The following is a 24655-nucleotide window of genomic DNA, read 5'->3' as shown; positions in this document are numbered from 1 at the left end:
AATAAAAAAATTCACGTTATGTTGTACGCGGTTTTCCTGGCGCACAATCCGTAATGCGCGTCTATTAATTAAGGCAGTGTCCTGGTTCAGAGGCCTAAATAAGGTGATTTTCGGCGTTTTTTTATTTTATTTCTTTGAAAAAGAGAGAAACAACGAATCTCAAAAAGCTTCGTTGTTTCTGTCCCTATTAAAAAAAATCGTCGAACGTCACTTTGTTTTAGGCCTTTAAACCAGGACACCGTCCTAATAAGTTGGTCTGTAATATAATATCTTTTACGGTTATATTGCTAATGAACCCCGACGTACGGTAATTTCACTACTCAAATTGAAACAATTACGTATACACATGCTTGTTAGCCAAAATTATTTGAGTGTCGAGATACTTCGCAGAAACCATTGAACATGTTATGCTCCCACAGCTATTTCTAGACAATATTATTTCTATGTACATTAACACATTATATTTGTTCCCACTGTATATATGTATCTATGTATATATAGAGATATATATATATATATATATATATATATATATATATATATATATATATGTATATAAATGAACGCAACTAGAAGAAAAAAAAAAACCATAACTGTACAGTTTCATTATTAACTTAACAATTCTACGCACTGCATAATAGGCATAACACACTGCTACAGATATACAATAATTATCAGTAACTATTGTAAAATCGATTTCGTATGGTACTCACAACTCTGTATGCGCATGTGTGTGTGTGTATGTATATTAAGATGGTCGTTGATTTACAACATATATTTCGTACTCCTGTAATCGATAGATGACGCCGAAAAAACAGTGTGTTAATTATTTCCGATTTCTAGCTTGATTGGAAAGGATACCTAAATCAAGTCTAAATTTAGAATGTAATGAAAAAAAAAAAAGGAAAAAATCTCAAATTTCGAGTACAAAAGAAGAAAACTATTGTTTAATCCTTTTTTTAAATTTTTTACTTGAAAGTTTTTTTTCTTACCAAACAAAAAGAATTAAACTATAGCTCACTTTTTTTTTTATCGCAAAATGAGCTTTTTTCAATTTCAAATCGATTTCGACACACTTTTTAATCGAAAAAAAAATCTGAAATAATTCATACACTATTTTTTCGTCATTACCTGTCGATTCCAGGGGTCAGAAGTTTACGTTGGAAATTAACTACCACTCTAATATACATATATACTTGTAATAATATTGTATTTCCGTTTGATAGATCAATTTTCATCCGTACACTATATTCAGAAATTTCCTATCATTGATTGTTATATGCAGCAATCTATTGCGACACGTTGATTATAATTCGTACCTAATGCACGTACATTTGCCTAATCAATTATATTTTATTAATATTCTTAAGACAGTAATTGTTGTTCCATAGTTTTGTTATTAATTCAGTTATTCCTTTTTCAAATTTATTGACAATAATCAGTTATTTTCACCGTATTAATACTACGTGGCATTCGTATAATCATCATATTATAATATACCTACTGTAGCGAATGATTGATCACCATTTTTGAAGATATTATTCAATTTTAAACATTACAGATATAATAATATAATAACGCTCATAGAATAAGATCAGATGTTAAGATAGATGTATTTTAAATTTGAAAATCCCTGTACTATATGATATATTTATAACGATATTTTTCAATCAAGTGCAATAAAATACCAAATTAAATTGAATTGAATCAAATTCTCTAACTCGAGCAGTGAATACAGTGAATCGTGATAATCGTTCAGCTTTAAAGTACACAGTGAATTTATATTCATTGATGTATTTTATTACTGTAAAATCGTCAAACAGCTCATAATAATTTGATGATCATTACTATTAGTATTTTATTCTCTCTCATTCTATACAAAAATATATTAACAAATTTGAATTCACAGTTACGTTCAGGTTTAAAAGATTTCAGGCCTTGAACAATCCTGATAAAATTTGGTGAAATTTTATCTTTATCAAAAAACGAACAGTATTAAGCAAATCGACAAAATGAAATAATGAAAAGAAAATACATTGATATGAATAAAACGTACTTTATTATTTTAACGTTATATCTTATAACGTACGTGGATCTTTAAGTCCTAAATATAATACGGACTAGCTGATTATAATATGTGTGTGTGTGTGTGTGTGTGTCTGTGTGTGTAAAACGTGATTCAATGCTGCGACTGTTGTTGGTATTATTGTTGTTGTTGTTGTTGTTATTTTTATTATTATATATATAATACTAGATATATGTGTAATATGTATTTTATGGATAATCATTACGTATAAATATTTCATTCATATGTTCAGTTACATTCATACAAATGTACGCAATACAGAATACACTTATTATATTCAGCTTAGAAAGGTAATAGCGATGCAGGATTCCGAAAAACTGTGTATAATTACAAATTTATCTTAACAGGATTCTTACAACGGTAATAAGATTCAATCGTGTGGATAATATACACGTACAATAAGTATAACTACGCTTCTATGTAATATACGGTTTTTTTTTTTTTTTAATGGTTGGTCACATATTCAACAATCTACACATTACCTGTACTTTATACATATAATCGCGATGTATAATATATTATACAGGCTACATGAAATTTATTATTTAGTCAAAAGAAAAATGGAGCAATGATCGGGATTTAAAATTTCACTTACATGATAAATATATTTATTCAATCTAGGTGAAATATATGTATATTTTTTATTTTATTTTTTTGCCTCTATTACACGTTCAAGTAAAACGCGACTATGTAATTTTCAGCCATAGTAATTTCGATTAGGAAAAATTGAAGAGAAAGTGGAGATCTTTCAATTACTTTTCATTGTTCGATATTCGTTCGTTTATTATTTAGGCATATAATATATTATATACACTCACGTATGTACCGTCGAAATTCTACATATCGTTATGTTTTATAATTCATTGTTATTTTTATTCTTTTATTTTTTTCTAATGTATTTTCATCTCAGTCTTGTCACGCGAATTTGATTTGACAGGTCGTTACGTTATTTTGGATTTATTATTTTTTTCCTCTTTTATCACCCGCATTCATGTAATATTCCCTAAAATCACATATTACACGTATATTGATATTAATATTTACTCAGGTGCAGATTTTTATTCCAATGAAGATACTGTCGAACGGCGTAACGATGCACGGATGACAACTGACAACGATAATAATTAATGATTGGTGTAAAACACCATAGAGAGCTGAGAAGCTGATTGTTGTGTATGAAATTCACAATGATCAGAAGAGAAAAAAAAAGAAAGGAACAAAGAAATTAAATTCAAATTCTAATCACGTTTCACCGACCGCTACGTGTATCGTACATAAGATGACTAGTATAATACCAATATCACCAGGTCTATGTAAAAAATCGCAGTGTTACAAATTTATTATTTTCTGCTTCTTTTGTTTAAATTTTTTTGTTTTTTCCTTCATTCGCCGCGTATGTAGGTATATATATATATATACGTAATATCTATAAATAAAAATGAAATGAAGAAGTGGAAACGAATCGTGGATGTAATGTATATTGTATATTTAACAGTGTTCGTATGTATAGTGAATATAATTTAGCGAATAATAATAACAATAGTATTATTAATAATAATGATAATAATAACAATAATAACTATAGCATCGCGCATACTCGCATGATTTTATGTATGATAGTAAATTGCACATCAACGCATCATTTAATTTGACTACAAAAGACGACGATCGAGCAGCGAAAATAATCGAATGATTCAGTTTGTTTCCCAAGGTTTTTCTTTTCTTTTCGCTCATATTCGTGACTTGATAAATTTTTGTGTTGATTTAGCTCGCGATTTATACTGGTAAAACAGACTTCACATTATTTTTATTTATATACACACTATACATTTGCAATGTTGTTGCTGCATCTATTATAGATATACATATATATATACCTATTCATCGTAAATCCGTAACGTATATGTATATGTAATAATAAATGAATAATACGTATGTGTATTATCATTATTATCCCCGTAACACCGAACTCTACGAAGTTCTACGTGTTTTATGAATTTACTCAAGTTCTGTGTATGATATATATATGTATGTGTATATATATATATATGAATACGTATGTAATTTGATCAATAATACGATGGCGAATCATGTCACTTATGGTATTTCACGCATGTATATTGGCATGTGTGAAAGGATTATTTAAAAAAAAAAAAAGATGAGAATATAGATAGTTTTAATGGGAAATGAGAAAAAATGCGCGTCAATGATTACAGCGTTGTTATTATATATTGCAATTTAAAAAAAAAATAAATAAATAAAAAAATAAAACAAATACAAGGACGAAAACACGGCAGCGAAAGAAATCGGGCAGTGGCGAAATACTATATCGATATACACGAATGAGCTTGTGTCATTAAAACGCGAATTACCTAAATACAAATATTATGATTACGTAGCTATATTATATTATCATTTAAGAGAGATACAAATCGTTACTACTACATTCCATAATTCTTACGACATATGCATAATGTACTATGTATATACATATGAAATAATAAGTTCGCATACATCACCGTATGTATGTATAATATAAGCGATGCCTTCTAGGCATATCGTAGGTATGCATACAAACACGTGCTACGTATACCATATATATACCTATATGCCGTAATAGATCATATTACATTCAGTATTCGGATGCGAATGCACGCATATATATATAATATACATGTATAGTTTGTAAAGATATTTTTGTTTTTCTATCTACTTTTTTTTTTCTTTGCCTCATTTACTGCTTCGTTTTCTAATTCCAATATATCGTTATACCTTATCATAATGACGATGATTATAATGATATCAATATCAATAATAATAATGATAATAATAGGATTAATAATAATATTATTAATAATTATAATAATAACGTATAATTAGTATCAGTTACTTTTTAATATTGGAGATCTAAGTAAGACAGTGGTAGTGTAATATCACAATAGTACTAATCAGGCCAACTTAAGCCAGTTTATTTATTCATTTATATTTATTTATCTTTTTCACATACCAGCCAAGACCGGCACAAGTTTTGCCCGTTTAGCTCTCAGGGCTCGCCAATGATTTCATCAATTTTAGCTACTGGCGCTGCGATTCCGCAACCAGCAGGTAAACGGCAACGGGCGATTTTTCATACCGCCTACATACTTAGAAAACTAAACCCACAGCCTTGATTCAGGCAACCCGCCCTACGCCCGCGCCACTTTGCCAGCGGAGTAGAAACGCGAAAAACAGGTTGCCAGGTTTCAGGCTACAATTCGATTTCCAGAAACCATCAATTATCGCTGCAGTTCCTGCTGTACAACAAATTCTGGATAACATTCAATTCCAACGTCCGAAGGTGATTAAAAACGAAACAAGGTCCGCCAAAATCCAGAGTAACACGCGTTTGTTTTCGCTATAGCTCCTTTGCTTCGATATTTTACATACCTATTAAAAGTGGCTAGCGCATACCTGGCTTCACAATATCGGTGGCAAAAAGGTACCCGAGTCGTCCAAATTTGGATCTAAACTCGCCACGATATCTCCTGTCGAAGCGTGTCGCGGTGCAGGCGCCTGAACGCCGCTGGCCAACGCGTGGCTGCTCGCACTTCCATTTAGCTTGCTCTTGTTGACGCCAAGTGAGTTACCGCTGCATGTTCCGTCCGCGGCGCTGCCGTCTATGGGTGCCGATATCTTAGAGACGCACTTCTTGCCGCGATACAGTCTGTACAGCGAATATTGCTGCTGGGGATCCTCCATCGTCGTTGCTCGCTGACGCGGACCCCCACCACCCACCGTTACCGTCTGCGCATGCGCGGGCTGCGCAGGCTCGACAACTGTGCTCACAACCGAGCTCACCACCGACGATCCCGTCATCCCTTGCATCGAGTTGCTCAAGTTGGACGACGACGATGACGAAGAAGAACTGTTCAGCCACTCGTGACGCATCGCCTCTTCCGGCGTCATTCGCTTCTTCGCGTCCCATCTGAAAATAGGAGGGGGAGGGATTGATGTTTTTGTTCTCATTGACGAGAAAAAAATCAAAGTCTCGTGAAAAAGCTTGCGATGGAATTGAGTCCCATGAAAATTACTCGTGCGGCTGTTTTCGAAATACGTGATGGTTAACTTTGAAGTTTCTGATTCAAAAACGTTCAATTTAACAAATAATTTTTCTGCCATACTTCCATTATAATTCAAAAGACTTGTTATTAATCGCAGGATGATAATGCATGGAAAACCAATCGAGGAAGAAGTTTATACAGTTGGTAAAGATCGGATACTCACTCTAGGCACCTACTGACAAAGTCAACAAAAAGTCTATCCTTGCATCGAAGAGCTACCGCAACGTTCTTACTCCCCGGCCATCTCTTTTTTCCTTTACTATTCGTCAAGCATCTGGGACTCCCCTTCGAGTCTGCAAAAAAGTACAATGAGAACGTTGTGTTGAAAATGAAGGGATGCGTTGAGTTTGCATAACGGGAGATAAAGATGATATGAGTAAAAGCGAGTGAAAACGAGCTTACCGAAAAACAGTCTTCTTCGAGAAGCGTGGCTGATCAATTGATCAGGGGGCAGATCGAGTACCTCCATAACGCAGGCTAGTTGTTCGACCTCGTTTTCGCCGGGGAACAGAGGATAGCCCGTGTAGAGTTCGGCTAGAATGCATCCGAGACTCCACATGTCGATCGGAGTACCGTAAGGCAGGCCTAGAATCACCTCGGGACTTCGGTAGAACCTCGATTGTATGTAAGTATATACCCGCTGATGACTGTAGCACGATGATCCGAAGTCGATCACCTTTATCGAGCTACTGCCGCGCTGTTTGAGAAGCACGTTCTCCTGTAAAATGTTCGTTTACACAGTGATTTGATGTTTCTTGGCCATAAAACTGAACTGGAGTCTCGTCGTTGCAAGAGAAATTTAATTACCGGCTTCAAATCACAGTGGATTATGTTTTCCCTGTGAAGCAGTCTCAGGCACTGTATAAGCGAGTTTGCGAATCTTCGTATGAGACTCAGACTGAAGCCCTGATAGTTGTTTTTCTTTATCAGCTCGTAGAGGTTCAAACTGTGAACATTCAACGTTCCGTGAAACGAACGAACAATTTCGATTTCCCAAAATATGTCCACGATGAAACCGCAAAAAAATTTCATCGTCTACGTCTACGCACCTCATGAGCTCGAAACTTATGCAAAGATGATTCCTGAAGTAGAAGTACTCCAACATGTGAATGACATTGTGCGACGTGTGAGCCTCTTGGTCTTTCTTCCTAAGGTGGTCCAAGATCCTCACTTCTATCAGCGCCTGATGATGGAACCGCTTTTTGTTTCTGCAAATTAAATCACGGGTTACTTCGTTCCAATTCTATTTAAATTACACTGTAAATTTGTAAAGTAAACTTAGTATCTCTTAATCACCTTATGATTTTAATGGCAATATGTTGTCCCGTCTTGTGATCCAGCGCTCTGATAACTTGGCCGAAGCTACCTTTACCAATCACTTCGAGAATCTCGTACCTAGAGGAAACATTCGAGAAGCAAAGACATAGGTTACAGTCACGTAAGAAAATAAATTCAAGGACCAATTTCATTTGTGTGCACTTTTTTTTCTCACAATCAGTGTGATTTTTATCGAAGTACCTAAAGATAACGTTCGAAGAGCGGTTACTGCACTGGAAATGATCAATACCTGTACGAGATGTGGTCGTGAAGAACTTTGTTGTAGCTTCCATTATCGTCGTCGTATCCACCGTTCTGAGAAGCACCTTCTTCGCCGTGTATTTTGCACGCCTCAAGTCCCAAGTACCAGATTTCTGAGTACTTCTCGATTTCAGCTCGTTCAAACTCGGTCATCCTGGTTCCGTAATACTTCACGGCTTCCTGTGGTGTCATGGGCAGTCTCCTTCCTAAATATTCATAAACAACCGACTTATCAATTTCCGTTTATAGATTGGAAATTGGTGACAACGAACCACGCACTGTGATTTATTGACATTCTCACCGTAAGCATCGAAATGCGTTCCAGCATGAAGCGGATCGTGAAACATGTTGTGATTGTTGTTTATCGTTGAATTGTTCCCGTTGTTGCCATTGCCGTTACTGTTGTTGTTGTCATGTCTGTCGAGACGCGTTGCCTTTGCCAGTCCAAGGGACGTCAATTTCTGGAAATAGAAAAAGGGCAGAGAAATATTAAAATTACAGCCTGACTAAACAAACCCACCAAAGTGTCAACGTCCGCTTGCTTTCAAAGTAAACCCAACTTTTTCCGAGCTTTCCATGCTTTTAGCAGCTCTCGAGTTTGGACTCTCGGTTTAATTAAGTCGAAGCAATTGAAAATGCCACCTAAGGGTCACGTTGGGGTGTTGACTCAAAAGTAGATACGGTATAAATTATAGAAATATCGGTCAAAGAGAGCCTGACAAAGTTCACGTGACATTCTCAAACTCAGAGAATCCTTTGTCGATGCATTTTCCAAATTCCACCCGAAACCAAGCTCCGAAAAATGAGTATCGATTAACGATTATTTTCCCATTTCTCTTCATATGTCCTCAATTACGACCACACCTGGTCATTTTCAATTCCTACACGTGAAATGTTTAAGCCAGAGTCCAGGCAACGCCCAAGACTCGGTTCTCTATGCAGTTATACCGCGTGCCTTGCGGCATCTTTACAGTGCTGGGGCCAGTGGGTCGAGTAAGCATGGGAGTTAGATAAAACCTGCACCTTTCTAACGTGGCTGAAAGGTAGGTACGTGGGCATCGCGATTCCGTGCAACCATACATACACGTAGACGTAAACTTGCACGATGATCAACGTTGCAATAAGTCGGGGAACGGTCGGTTAGCCTAACCAAAGATATAAAGAGCCGAGTGTGGAGTGAAAATAAGAAGAAGAAAAACCGAGACTAAGACGATGGATAGAAAACGAAAAAGACAGAATCGCAGTGAGTGGCAATTGATTAAGTGCACTGCTAATTGTGACGCAGGGTACAATGCAGTCGCAAGAACCGGATGTGAGTGACGAAAAATTGAGCAAAACCAAATGGACACAAGTGAGTAAAACTGGCTCTTTGTTGGAGAGTCAACGACACGTGCAGAAGGAGCATGAAAACCGTTGGTTGAAATACACGTTGTCGTTTTTACCTCGCCAAATGAACCAAGCCCGCGAGTATAACATTACTAACGCACATTCAACGCTGGTGCACAAATCCTGTCGACGTATTCCTTATAAAATAACCCGGCTTTGCAACAATAGCCGCGGAGTCTCAGTTGCAGCGCGTGCGGTTTATAGGATAGGAATTTTTACGCCACTCCAGAGAACAAACAAAGAGGTATTTGTTCTTCGATATATACGGCGTCGTGCATAACGAACGTCGAAGGAATAAGTGATTAATAGACATGCAGATATCTATAAGCCGCCGTTGCTGCTGCTGCTGCTGCTGCTGTGGCTGTCGCTGTTGCAGCGTGACGGAAATGATTAATTTGGTATCAACTATTGACTGTGGTTAAAATTTGCATAGATTATAAGTCCGCGGATAATAATTAACGTATTGATAAAAGTATCCATGCACCCGAGTCTTTGTCTACACTCTCGTTATTTGTACGATAGTTTAATCACCCGTCATGGAATTGCGTCTAGGAGACGAAAGCTATCTGTGTACTCGATTCGATGCAGAATTCAAGAAGACCGATGGATTTCGATTGCCATATAAATACGTACGTTTCACGGCTTACACGTATACGGAAGAAATCGGAAAGAGGAGGTCAGCCACCTCAGCCGAAGCTGGAGTGGCAGGTAATGAAAATTGGAAAACGTGACTTCGATCCATGAATAAATCAAAGATCGTAAAAGTTCCCCCCGAATTAGAACAAGAGGACGGTAGTGTAAGTACGATAGGGATGAACCGGCGAGAGCCAAAATTACGCATCGATATGTTGTATGTATTGCGTGTGTGATACATCTCGTAAAAAAAATTTGGGTCAGTGAAACTTTGAAGCGGTTATTTTTATCCAACTTTTCATGGACTCGATTATACCAAGTGGTTGGTGAACTTATTATAAAACGGCGATAGGCGCGTGCAGTTTAACAGAAGCAGGACTTAAGATTTATCCCGGTACCATGAAACTGCACGTATGTTCCGCATCTATATTTACGAATCGAGCCATTTCGAAGCTTTAATTTCACCCCGCCATATCCGGCAGTACGAGAACTAAAAGGAACGATGTGAAAGAAGTCGGAAAAAGTCACGTAGAAGTACAACGGAAATTGAATAATTCAGACTCAAGAAGTATAAAAGGGTTCCGAGAACCGTCCGAGCCGACTGTCGCATCGAGTCGACGTTCATGAATTTCGAAAATAAAGATCAACGATCGCACGGTGTAATCGATTCTTGACGAAAATTCGGGTTCTCTGACCGACGAATAAATAAAAGCGACAGTTGATGTGGATCAAAGTTCATATTCCAGTCTACCGATAAGTAACTGTCCGGCTACGATATCATCGTAGAAAGGAAATGGAAAGACCGATTTAGCTCTATCGTTTGTATTGTCTGGTCTTGAATTTTTCAAAGTCAACTCGTACGTACACTTGGGAACAATGAATGTGAGACGGCTAATATTTTACACTAGACAGTTATGTTGGCAACACAGAAAAACCTACAGCGCCACAGTCGGCCGATCGCGAAACAAACTCAATCTCAATAAACTTAACATAACCCATGACCGTCGAATCTAACCTTAGAACACGTGTCAATCCAACAAATTATTATTAGATTCGACAGTCATGGGTTATGTTATGTTCATTGATATTGATTTAGTTTCGCCTTCGGTCGACTATGGCGCTGTAGGTTTCTCTGTATTGCCAACACAACTGTCTAGTGTAAAAAATTAGCCGTCTCAGATTTATTGTCCCCAAGTGTACACACGCGCACCAATGCCAACGATAATTAATTTACGTATAAAAGTCACATGACACTGTGGAACATACAATGGCGTTGAATACGTCAATCCACCCTTTCGTCTTGCATAATCAGAAGTAGGCAGCGGCAATTCAGGAGAGATGTCTGTTTACATTGACATCACTTCCTGGAGAGTGCTGGCCTGCGGGCTAAACCCGGTGGGACAGTGTCACGTGACATCCGCCTTGGCTTATGCAGAGGATATATAGAAGCAAAACAATGCTCTTTGTATAATCGAAACCACAGGCGAGAAGTAGGCGGCGATATACGTTTCTCGAATAGCAATTACGCCCCTGCATCAGCCCCCGATGGAGAGGATGGAATTCTGATGCCTCGAAGTAATTTCCAAGAAACAATCCCGCTCCTCTTAGCCAAATGAAACCTTCCGCTTTTACTTTCCATTTTTAACCACTCGAACGGCGGTTCCGAGCGGCGGAGAGAAATTCGCAAGGACGAGGTTATGACTTCGGTTGATTTTCGCAAAGTGATTGGGTACACCGAAGCTACGGGGCCTTGACGCGTCCCTGGGCCAGGAAATCGGGCCTGATTATACGAGGACCGGGTGTAATGTACGCGGAGGTTTAACCGGTCGTCGATATCTGTACGGGAAGAGAGTTTCCATCGCCCGCATGCGCATTGTCCTGTCTGTCTTTGTATTCGCTAGACTGATCACACCGTTTGCCGCTGTACCGTTCACACTGCTCACAATATTATTTATAGGTATGTGCATAGGTAGAGGTTACGTTGTTCTCAGAATTAGTTATACAGCTATGACACTCGGTTATGACCACCCGGCCAGGCAGGATATGTTGTATAATTTTGTTGAAATTAAATCCCACCGACAAAGTTTTCAATTTCATAAACCCGCCGCTATAGACCGCGTACAGATATCCAGTACGAGGTCGTCGGGAACCCGGCGACAAGGCGAAGCAATTTTCACCGACGGTACAACGATGTCTGGGAAATTATTCTTCGGCACCGGTTAAAAGAACCACTCAATGAGTTTCTTGAACCATGAATATTTCGAAATCGTTGTAGATGTGGTGGAATAGAATTTCTCTTGGAAAAAGGTATAAAAAAAAAAACAGTCCTGTTCTCGGAAACATCAAATGGATGGAATGAAAATTCCACATAATCAGTTCGAGTGCAGCAAGTAACTTTTTCAAATTGTCGTAATTCAGGATGAATGCTAAATTTTATTTTTATTTTTATCGTTCAAAAATCTCCAAATGATTCCGATTGGTATGATCACAGAGAAAACTAAAACCATTTGAAATTTTCTTCCGTAACTGGTAATCCGTCCTGGAAGATGATGATAACGACGATGATGGTGCGTACGAAGGTGGGCCATGGCAGAGGAGTAATCGCAGCGGAGGAACGGCGATAATGGCATCAGCGATCATTACACTTTCAACTTTCTTTCCGCGAACAGAAACTAGATCCTTCCTCTTGGCGAGCATTGCGAAAGGCACGAAGAGCCGCGGACAGTACGCAATTCTAAACGGTCTGCGAGTGTACAATAACGAAAGATAAGAACATGAGTACCGAGGACAATTCAACCGGCAGCACGTTACACCGAGGTGATAAAGCTGTTGACGACCTTGAGTTCTCGTGCAGAACCGAAGACTCTCTAAATCGATGAACGTTCATTTCGCACCACAAGTACGTACACTGAGAGAAATTTTGAGTTCCGGTTACCGCTGAGTCCTTAACTATTTTCATTTTTTACCACAATCGAAAAATATAGTTCTAGGTATAAAATGAAAATTAGTTTTCTAGCTGTTACCGGAAAGTCTAGTATCCGTTACTATTCTTTCTCATTACGATCACTGTTGCTAGATATTCTTGCAACTGTTGCGAAAATTTAATGCTAGTGCAACAATAAATTGACGTTGAAGCCTTATTTGAGTAAAAAAGTAGAGTAAACCTCAGAAACTGATTTTGCGTTGCAATTACCAAAAACCGGATCGACGATAGCGCAAAATGGTTACGCTTACCTCGTTTTTCGTAATTCCAACAATATTCAAACAGTTTCGTGTGTACGTCCCACTTTCCTGGTGCCGATTGATAGTCGAATTCCACACTCGACGAAGACGATAATATCGCCGTACTTTGCCGAAATACTTCTGTCGATGGATTATCCAAGAGCTGTAACGCGAACGGTAACACCGGTCAGTGACACTTGGTAAAGGAAAGGCTGCGTGCCCGTGCCGTATATAGTGAGAATCACTCCTTCGTAGCAATCAATTTCTCAGGTCAATGTCGGGCCAGGCCACTCATTGTCCGCGCCACAGTCAGTGTCACAGCTCGTACAAGTGGCACACACCTTCAGGTACCAACACTCCCGTAATGTGGGCTAATGCTCGTTAAACTGAGCGAAAACGAGAGCCGGCTCCTCGCTTCAATCTGCCTACATCCGCGCCTCAGGCCTACGCCTGAATCCATAAAAATTAACACTCGTTTTCTCTGCCTTCTAAGCCTGTGACACGAGTCTATACATCCACGGCAACATCTTTAACCACCGTAGCTCGTATAATAGTTCGCCATCGTTGGATAATTATAGGAAAATAAGAACAAAGGATCGCGGAGCTGTAAAGAGAGGCTAAGTATGAGGGAATGATACTTCTTGTAGACGACGACGTTACGCTATATGATGGAACGTTCGTACCAAGGCAAGTTTCTCAAGAGCTACATCGCTAATTGCCCCCCTCCTACCCCCCTACCCCCCGCCCCTCTGATAACCATCACGTAATCTCATCCTCTCATTCTCTCTATCTCTCGTTATTTTTGTCCAAGGATGATCAAAGCAAGTGTTTTTCATCGAATGATCAACGTTTCGTGGAAGGAACGTTATTCGAATGTCTTGATCCGCCAGGAATCCTTTCCAATAGTGCGGAATCTCGGTGTTTCTATAAACGTTCCGTTCCTCCTTGCGAATTTTCGCAGGAAAACGAACCGCAGTAGAAACAGCTGACCGACAAGACGGTGAGATACAAGATACTTTCTAAACCCGTTGCAGACACACGGGCAATAAAACACAGCTGACGAAGATTGGATCGAACGAATAGCCAATACGACAACAAAGTGCAAAATTATTGCACACACTGGTCGGATTTGGTTCGCATGCGTGGGTCACGTAACAAAGTAGCTGCGCGGAATCGTTGCAACACAAGTACATAATGTAGGTACAAGAGTACGTCAAGTGGTAAGAGAAAAAGGCTGACTTACGCAAGCTGATATGTAATTGGTATATTATATGTATAATAGAGACGGCGTAACGAAGTCGACTTCTGGCCAGTTATTCGGCTAGGCGTAGCGCTGTGGCTCAAATCACGTTACTTTGCAATACGTCCCGTTGTGTGACTATTGTCACTCCTCTCGTACGTGGGCACCTACTTAGCAGAGCTCGTGAAAGAAAGAAAAAAAAAAAAAAACAAGAATTCCGTTTCATAGAACGTTTTCTCCTCTTTGTTTTCTATTCTTTTCTCATATTCTAAAAACTCCTAGTTCTACGATGCTCAAAAAACGATACCGAGGCCGCTTCTAACCAACTCTCTTGACGCTGATTAGAATCTTTCCAAATATTCTCAAGCCCTCGAACCCGTCACCAGGTCTAAAGTTAACTCAACTTGTATAAACAGCGCCGTGAACCTTGACGAAAATTTCCTAGATTATATACGCCGCGCTCGTTTTCCGCTTGGGAACAGGGCAAGTACGTTTAAACCCAAGCGTTTCACATAGACTGACAGCTTCTTTTTCCTGAACACTTTTTTTCACATCCTTCTTGGACTCGTAGACTTGAACGGTTCATTGGAAAGGTTTGGAACTTTTCCGTTTCCATCTGAGTACCAGCGATTCGATCAAGACTTCGAAGCAAATGTGTGGATTTAAGAGGCTTGGAATGACTTTTAACCACGACTTGATGAATTGGATAAATGTACCCGTAACAAATGGCTCTGGAACACTTCGGTGACTCCGTGTTTCCGCACAATTAAAAAAATAATTCAAACCTCGCCCGTCAAATGGCTTTGGAACACACTTCAACGACGTTTCGTTAACGTGCTTTCGACGTCGTTCGAAAAAAAGAGTTCAACCCCTGAATCAATGGTACACCTTTCTTCTCCGTTCGAAATTGAGACATGGCTTACCTCGTGGGGCATCGAGTTGTGTTTCGTTCGGCTTTGGTTGGCCGAGTTGTTGATGGACGACAAGGAGGTGAGAGTTGCGGATCCAACGCCTCCACCCCCGACCCCAACGATGGTTTTGCTTCCTGCCTTCGTCCCGCCGCCGCCAACATCCTTGTGCAAGGCTCCCGGACTCTGTAAATCGAACGGGAATAATCCTGTATGAGTGTGTGGATGACACGAAAAACCGAGGATGACTATCGCGTGGATTTTATCAATCGTAATACGGTGGCTCGTACTTCGTAGAGTACTTTCTGCGGTAATACGTAACGCGGGTCGATGCCTAATTATCTGGGACGCGGTATAAGCTGGTCTGGATTTACCGTGTCGAATCAGCAACTTATTTTCAAAACTGCAACGTTCCAACTTATCATCATATTGCACTACATTGCACATGACTCGATATGTCAGCTTTACAGTGTGAATTGATACACGCATATTCCGCGAATTAACGTCTCTTCGCGTATAATTTAATAACGCGTCGTTGCGTGTCATTGTTTCGCGTCAGGTATAAGCTTGCGGCTTACACGATTTTCCGGTAGGACATCGCACAGGCGCTTATTTTCCTCTGACAATAGATTCAACAGCGCATCATTATCGCTCGCATTGTCTCACCGTTACAAAACAACGATACCAAAACCGAGCTGCGATGCGCGGAGTGCAATTTGAACCGGGACTAAGTGCAATGATTCTTCGTTTACACTTATACGATACTCCGGACTACGGAACAAGTTCACTTCCAAGTTACCAACGCTATGGTTCTCCGAGCAGAGTTCGATTATACATAACGCTAACCAGTTCGGCGTAAATATTGGTAATTGGTAGAGCAACAAGTTAAGGGATCATCAGGTGCTGAGAAAGTTGATCTTGAGTATAATTAACTGTAAGCTGAATATCACTGGGTTGAAAGTTCATCCTCAAGATAGAAGCGAAGAAAAATTCAATACTGCTTCCAATTCGAAGAAACAGGACGAAAATTATCGAATCTATTCACTTTTCTTCGTCACAACTTCCTCAATTCCTGCTTTCATCAAAGTTCGCTAGAATCGGTCATTTTTTCTTTTTTTTCTTTACTGCTGGAAAAAAAAAAATCGAATCAAAGTGACCCAAGAATCTAACAAGGAATTAGTCGGTCTGTTGTAGAAAAAAAAAATTTATCAACAAATGGTTGCGATTCGCCAAGTCTGCGCGCAGTCTGGCTCGCACGACTCTCCTATTTATTTCGCAGCGATTCGAGCAGACGAAAAAAAGAAAAGAAAAGCAAATAGACAAAAGCGAAAAAGAAGAAGAGATAACCAAAGCCTCGTGCTTGGGATTCTGCTGGTGCAGTTAGAGGGTTGAAACGGAATGCTCGCTATCTAACTTGACTGCATTCCCCGACTTGCATCAGTAAATTTTCAAACCGCTGTGCACTTTCCTCCAGGCAGCAGTAAATACCTATAATCTGTATCTGTGCCTGCATCGCATACCTATTATAGGTATGTGCATACATGTATTACATACGTATATGCACTCTTGTAACACGGGTCATTGAATAGCAAATAGTTAGCACGCATGTGTAACAAGTAAAAGTTACTTACCGCGTGATCTCGATCGATTTCCGTTTCGATTCTAAATTCATCTTTCGCGCGTGATGGGGAAATTTAAAATTAAGGGATTTTTCTCAACTTTGTTCAAACTTCGCGCTTAAATCCGGGCTTTAGCCGACGCGTTTCCTCCCTTTGCGACGCTCTGACTCACTCTATACGATAATAATTATCGCGGGTTTCGTCGGGTCACAGAACTGCTGTACAAATTATCTCGATAATGTTTCCTGGGATTTTCTTTTATCTCTTGTTTCAGCTTGCCTCTATGCCTAGGCATAAAAATTGTTTTCTCTACCCAGAGGTGAAATGTGACGAGTCTGGATGCACGGACTTTGTTTTTAAACAAAGATTAAATAATACACGACGAATAAATGCATAGCATGTGAAAAAATGGTATAAAAAATTAACCGATTGCTGATTCGTAAAATTAATGATTTCCAACGTTTTGCGGATACTTTTCGTCTTAGGTTCGATTGTTTACTTATTGTGTATTGATACCGCGTGACATATATAATCAATTCGATACGTGCATTCGCTATCTATGGCTTATCTTCCAGACGTTGGTACCGTACATGTATTATATACACAAGTACGTCTGTATACGTAACCAAGTCTTTCCCACCGCGTGTTGGTGTGTTTAACGACTGTATCTTGATTCCTCGTTTATAACATGGCACGAGTTATACGAATTTAATACGTCGTAAACAAATCCGAGATTTTTAAACCCAACAACGCGGATTCTATTCGTTTTATTTTTCTTTTTTTGTTAGTTTCAGTGATTCACGTTCAATTTCTTATAGAATTTCAAAATCGTTAGCCAAATTTTCTCCTTACTTCCACCCAACCAGAACTTAAATTGTTATCGTACTCTAAGAGTAATTAATTAACCTGTGCAGTTTCGTTAAGTGAAAAATATTTACTTTCCAACGGAAAGTTGAAAATATAATGCGACCACATATTTTTAATATTCATGTGAATTATTATTACAAATTTGCATTTTCATTTCAGTATATTCGGCTTCGTTAAGAAAGAAATGCTTCGTTAATAAATGAAAATTGTCACATCCATTTTTCTTATTGTTTTTTCTTTTTTTTTTTTTTCTTTCTTTTCACGTATCCCGATTTTAACATTTCATCAAACTGAATCATCACTCGATATTTTCATACGATCATCCGTTACCTTCGCTGATAAATAAAACCGAGTAAATTGTCAATAATGGGGTTGAAACGTTTTTCAACTTTTTACCTTGTTTATCGGTGCTATTTTCTCGCTGTTACCACCAAAGCAGACGCATTCGGAGATAATTTGTTTGACCTTAAATTTCTTCCTAACCATATCTAACCGCTGCGTCGCGATTCTTGCATAGGATGCAAATTTTAACGGTAGTTATTGTTGGCATTGGGATATTACGTTTCACTTATGCAACAGGTTTAGTCCACCCGTGTTTTCAAATACGTATAATCTACGTATGTTCGTATATTTATATCCACGGACATATAAACTCGCGTTGCGTAAGACGGTCGTTAAGGAATGTATTCTTTTCGCACTTTACTTACGAGCTCGTTAACACGCGATCGGCTGAGAACTGATATCGAACGACACCGATTATTTCTGCCTTCCTTCGCGCAATGACATGTCGCAATGCACAATAACACCAAGACGATGCGTCGCGCTATCTTGCAATTCTTTGCCTCGGTTCGATAAGTTTTAAATTTCTTATTTTTCACTTTTCTCTCACCCCCACTTTTAAACCCGCCACCTTCCGTACGTCGCCCTGGTTTATTCACTGGCTGTATCGATCACCGATCGATAGGTTAGGCTTTATTGATAACGGTATTCTTATTTCTGGGTCACACTTGAATTGCGATAATCGGTCATCGATACGTCGTATGAAAAATTGAAATAATTTCAGATTCCGGGCTAATGTTTCGAATCGAGAGAAAAAGTGGGACAAGAATTCAAATCGAATTTATTCAACCGTTTACAATCGTTTCTTTAATAAATTTTCAGATCTTATCTTCATTCGTTCGCGATCCAATTTTTTTTTCTCTTCAGCTTGTTTAAAAATAAATATCTGCTCTTATCGAAACGAGTTTTGTCAGTTCCTCTGTTCAAAGCGGCCTTGACTCAACGATTTATATATTCAGAATTTTGTTACTCTGCAATATTGAAAACCAATGCACGCATGCGATCGGAATTTCCTTACGCAATTCCGCAACGTCGACGAGATTTAAAACTGATCGGTGAAGTGATTTTTTATTTTATTTTATTTTTTTTTTTTTTTCGTTCGCGTTGACAAACGAGGCTCAAAGAAATTGACACATTTCTTGAAAGTTGTGACAAATTGCTTTAAGTGGGAAGTCCGAGAGTGCCCGAAGTTTTTTCCACTCGTTCTTTTTTGCCTCTCCTCCCCCCCCCCCCCCCCCCTCTTTTTTTTAACAATTTCGTAACAACGCGTGGGCGAGTATCTGAACCATTTAAGACTCGGCAGCAGTCGAAGCGGCGAAAAATCGCGAGTTTAAAATGCGGGCTCTGCTGCCTTAAACGCTTCGGGCCAAGGAACAGAATCCGCAAGGTTGCCGGCCGATCAAGGATGACTTTTTCTCCTTTTCCGGGCTGATTTTTTTCTCCTTTCTCCGTAATTCCGTTCCAAATTAATTTCCGTAACTGATCATATATATATTCCGAGCAATGATCGAACGATCGATAGATCAGCGAGGGCAGGAAACGCGGCAATTTTAGTATAAACTCGGAATACCGGATCGTGGGCTTCTTTCAACCGTGAATTTTCTCGGTCTTTGGAACTAAAAAAAAAAAAAATAAATAAAAAAGATAAAAAAATATTTTTAACGCCAAGGCCGAAGTTCGAGGAACTAACGATACCCACACACGTGCTAAACGAAAAGCGGCGGCTTCGAAACGACCAATCAAACCCTTGCTCACGCCAAGGATTCGATCCTCGGATTCCGAGCTCTTTATATAACCGGCAAAACCGGCCGTAGCAACGATTTCTGCATAATGTGTACAGTCGAATCTAAAAAATTATTCTAACACGGAGGTAGAAATTTCTTTTGTTACAAAGTCAGTTGAATAAAATTCAACGAACGAACGAATCGTGATTTTAGAAAAAAATTAATAACCCAAAAATAAAAGCTGGATAATACGTTTGATGAGTTTTCGTCACAGCAGTTACGTGATTATTGTAATTTTTTTTTTTTTTTTTTTTTGTTACTAAAAGCACGTACCACAGCTAAATTTGTTTGTAAATAAATTTTCTACAAGCTGCCCGAGATGAATTTTATTCTGTAGCTCTTACATTTGTGACAAAATCGTTACACGCAAAATCATTTGCATAGATTATTATTGTTTAGTAAGTTAGGTTGTATTCATTGAATAATTAGATTGCATTTGGATAGACAATCTAAATCAGCCTATATTCAGGAAAATCAGATATCTGAAAATTCGATCTTTTGATATATAATAAGAATAAGAATAAGAAAAAAAATACAACCTTGCGATCCTTTTGAAAAATGATTGTAAATTGAAATCTAAATTCTGTTCGTTTGAATTTTCGTCTTCTAATATCGTCGATAAAATTAAAGTGAATTAATATCAGTTTCGTATTTCGGACCTTGAGTTACAACATTATTTTGTCTTCGTCAAATTTTTTCACCGGTCTGTACACGGCTGTAATATTACACATTCTTGGTATCACGGAGTCCACGGCTGCACGGCAGTTGCATGTGTATATTACAGTAGAAAAAACTTGAATGCCGTAAAGTATACGACGTGCATCCCACGTAGAGGAATTACAAGCAAAAGAGATCTGCAGAGATTCGAATGCAGAAAGTAAAAGGAGTCGACCGAGTCATAATGGCGCGACCTTGTCGAGTGGGAACGATCTCTCTCTCTCTCTCTCTGTCTTTGACTGTACGATAATTTCTGTGCGTATTGTACACAGATCACAGCTGTAAGATACAGTTGCGAAAACGCGAAGTACACGCGACACGACGAGTTTTGCGACACAGTAAATACATCCCACTCTCAAATTTCGTTTCGCACAGTCCGCGTGTCGCTTTTAATCTTGCAGTGGTTGTAAGAGTAAAAAAGATAAAATAAAATTAACTCTCGCCTTCAGAGATATCCGTTTCGCAATTGATGGGCGTCTACTGAGTAATCGCGTTACACGGAATTCAGAAAATTCGCTACTTTCCATTACTAAAAAATTTCATACGCTTGTTTTTCGATTGTAACGTCACGAGGTTCGCTGTTTCGACTGAATAACAACGTAGGCGAATTACGGTAAACGCATTCACGACACCCGTGCAATGGTCAATGCGTACCTAACGCGATACCCGTGCAGAGTTTCACGGTTGAGGAGAGTTTCGCGATAATCAGACCGGAACTCAAAAGGAGCCACCTTTGTGCAGTCCTTGCGAAGCTGGCTTCTATTTTCCTACGCTGCCCTAAACCGGGTGCCATGTATGTTCGGGCAGCAGCGATAGTTCTGCTCTTTCGGCAGTGCCGATTTCTTTATTTTCAGTATCGCAATCCTGAAAATCAACCGCGTTTCTTAATCCAATCACGCGGTTTCATCGAGACTCTATTCACGCCGAGAGTTGATCAAATTTTTATATACTCAACAAGTGAGCTTTTGTGACATCTTAGTTCATGTGAGATACACTGAGAAAAATTTCCTCAACTATTTTCATTTTTTACCACAATCGAAAAATATACTTCTAGGTAGAAAGTGAAAATTAGTTTTATAGCTGTTACCGGAAAGTCTAGTATCCGTTACTATTCTTTCTCGTTACGATCGCTGTTACCATATTTTCTTGCAACTGTTGCGAAAATTTAATGCTTTTGCAACAATAAATTCTCTAAAATAAATATAAAAATATAGAATAAATATCTGTTTTTTTTTACTGAATTTTTCTAGTTACTGTAATAAATGAATTTTTTCTCAGTGTAAGAACATTCGGGTAAAATTTCCGTGTCAATCACGACTCGTCAAAAACTTGGGCAAAAGCTATCAAACTCTAATTCATGCTCGAAGAAATGAGAATTTGAAAAAGTGTAAAAGACTGTTGAAATTATAAACCGATTTCAAAATTCCGCAGGGAAATATACAGACGGAAATTTTTTCTGAATGAAATTAGCTGTTCAATATTGTTTCAAGTGTTTCAGAACAGATGCTCAAGTGTATAATTATAATTGCTGTTTAACCTTCGAATGAAAATTGTTCTTGTTTTGCGAGGCTCGAGTTTCTTTGCTGAAATAACGATTTAATTGTAAAACTTGTCATATTTTTGATTAACAATTTATAAAGTTTTTTTAAAATTTTTTTGTATACTTTATAAATTGCACACAACTGCAACGTGTTTTCAATACTGCCTTCGAACGTAATATTCGAATCGAAAGAATGATAACATCGTGTTTTTTTTTTTTTTTTCTCCTCGGAACGAAGTACAGTCACGATGATGCACGAACGTTTGACAAGCAAGCATCTTGATCAACCGAGTTTTTCGACAACAATCCCTTCTCAGGTTTCCTACGTTTAAGGGGGTCTTTTGTAAGGTTAGGAAAACCGATCCCGCACATCACCGAGCTGCTTGGAACCTGCAGGCTGCAGGTATAAGTGTTCGATCCCACAACCATTATTCTCCACAATACTTTCCCCACCCTAGTCTTCATCCTGTTCTTCTTTTTCAACGTCGGCACGAGCACCTGGCCTACAGATTGGACCGGCAGGTGATCCAGGAGCGATTATGGAGACCAGAGAACGGCCCCCAAAACCTCCTCGATATCCACTCTGGATGCACGATGTCCAAGGTATCCGATGGCCAAAGGTCCGCCCGGCGTTCAGGTCAACGCAGATGCCAGCCGACGACACCTGCCGAGATTCGAAGGCCAAGACCAAGTCTCAGGATCCGAGACTCAGGATCGAGGCACGAAATCGCGATGGAATAAAAATGTCGGATTTGTAAGATCCAGCTGCGCCGGAAAAGCTTAGTCATTCCGATCCGTCGACGTTGAGGAAAGTTTCGTAATTATGTTACAGTTAGCGGGAAAAGTTATTAACTGACGACGAATAAACATTTGATACTGGAATTTGAAGCGAATGTGGCACTGATGGACTCTACCGTTTAACCATGCTTGTTGATTAGTATAATTGCGAGTAAATTTTTCATATCATGACTTTCTTTGGTTTGTATAATACCGATGTTTACGTGATCCGAGCTTTTATGGAATTACTTCGTCGAAGAAGGATTCAAGTGACTTTACAGATCAGTTTCTTGGATACTTTGCGAATCGTTGTGTGTTTCGAAGATTTCACAGGGAATGCAACGGTCGTGTTTAAAACGATTTTGCATCGCTGGTGAAAATGACAGTCAAGAGGGAAACGAAAATTTGAAAAGTGGGCAATGGAAATGGGTAAACAATCCGTCTGGCTAATGGACTGGCTAGTAGAAAGGAATCGCGGTCGAAAGTTGAATAGAAATTGAGGGAGTGACCGTGAACATGCACAAGTCGAGTAGGTACACACGTACCGTAAGGAGACAGACGTCAAGAGTGATCGTCTTTGGAGTTGCTAGAGAGAGAGAGAGAGAGAGACAAAGAGATAAAATAATGAAGCTACCATGCATGGCTACTTTCTTATATCGCTTTCATCAGCGTCGAGAACTTCTTTCGCGTTTTCACGCCCTCCTTCACCCCCTGATCATTGGATCGCGATCACGATCACGGCTAGAATGCCGTTTGAACGGGGTTGTAAAAAGCGTTAAGACGGAGATACCGTTAGACGACAACGCGACGTTCCCTGATGAAAATTATTGACAAAGCTGTGACTGCAACACGTCGAATAATTGAGACTGATTGAAATCCAAGACAAACATAGAAACACACATCCAACTGTCCAACCGTTCGTTGCTTTGGTCAATTGATCGTCAAGAAGCGAGAGACCTAGCAAAGCTGTTCTCGCTCTCTTGTGATCCATGATCCATGGATCGGTGTGCAAGGATCGTTGTGACTTGTAACGAGGCGCAGCTGCATCTCGTTCTCAATCCCACGTCAATTTCCCGCACGGGTTTTGCGTCGATTCCTTTTTTCTTTTCTTTTTTTTTTTTCATTTACAAACGGGTCAACTCGATGGCTGGAAGGCAGAAGAGTTCAAAGCCCGTTTGAGTATCGAGGGTAGCTCGAATCACCGTGCAGTAGTTTTTACCGGTAATTTTAATGCCAGTCAGTGGGTACATGGTGAAAATACAAAGTGAATCCCATTTCCGTCGCCTGCACCGAAGCGAAGAGACTGGGGGGGGGGGGTTATATATGGGCGAAGCTCGGGCAAGACGTTCACGAGATAAACTTTCACAGCCTTCGGGAGTACCCGGTCCAGGCCTGGAGAGAAGGAGAAAGAGAAAAGAGAGATATAGAGGGCAGCACGAGTATTCAGAGGGCACAACACTGTATGGTCTTGGACTCGTCTCACTGTATCGGAGAAAAAGATGAATAGAGAGAGAGAGAGAGAGATCGTGCCGCAGCGTTGAGGCCAAGAATTAGTACAGAGACCGAGATCAGTGGTGCTAAAAAAATAAAGAAAAAAAAGTAAAGAAAATGGAGGAAAAAAGTTGGACACAGGTTGGCAGCGATCGAACAGATACACCAGAGACCATGACTCGATTTTTCAACCTTATTTTCTCGTGCTTTATGACGATGGTCAGTTTGATTGGATCAACTGCCGGAGCAGAAGGAACGGATTTATCATGCGAATGGTCGTGATGGTTTTTCTATGTTTCTCTCTTTCCGTCTGTCACAGTCAAATCTCCCGCACCCTTGGGACCAGCAACCATCAGACTGGAAATGTC

General features: G+C 39.3%; 1 protein-coding gene across 1 annotated transcript in view; it reads right to left on the bottom strand.

Moving 5' to 3' along the window:
* Window positions 1-2040: 2040 nt before the first annotated feature.
* LOC124301596 (uncharacterized) overlaps window positions 2041-24655 on the bottom strand; it is a 120163-nt gene continuing 97548 nt past the window's right edge. Inside the window, exons 3-11 of the mRNA XM_046756857.1 lie at window positions 15169-15339; window positions 8066-8225; window positions 7754-7970; window positions 7483-7581; window positions 7236-7394; window positions 6994-7132; window positions 6589-6904; window positions 6350-6479; window positions 2041-6050 (exon numbers count right to left, since the gene is read on the bottom strand). Of these exons, the coding sequence (XP_046612813.1) occupies window positions 5543-6050; window positions 6350-6479; window positions 6589-6904; window positions 6994-7132; window positions 7236-7394; window positions 7483-7581; window positions 7754-7970; window positions 8066-8225; window positions 15169-15339 (1899 nt within the window). The 3' untranslated portion in view covers window positions 2041-5542. The remainder of the gene's footprint in view (window positions 6051-6349; window positions 6480-6588; window positions 6905-6993; window positions 7133-7235; window positions 7395-7482; window positions 7582-7753; window positions 7971-8065; window positions 8226-15168; window positions 15340-24655) is intronic.

Source organism: Neodiprion virginianus, chromosome 3 (assembly GCF_021901495.1).
Source record: "Neodiprion virginianus isolate iyNeoVirg1 chromosome 3, iyNeoVirg1.1, whole genome shotgun sequence".
Classification (NCBI taxonomy): domain Eukaryota; kingdom Metazoa; phylum Arthropoda; class Insecta; order Hymenoptera; family Diprionidae; genus Neodiprion; species Neodiprion virginianus.
The sequence above is the reverse complement of the archived record's forward strand: the minus strand, read 5'-3'. Positions and strand labels throughout refer to the sequence as shown.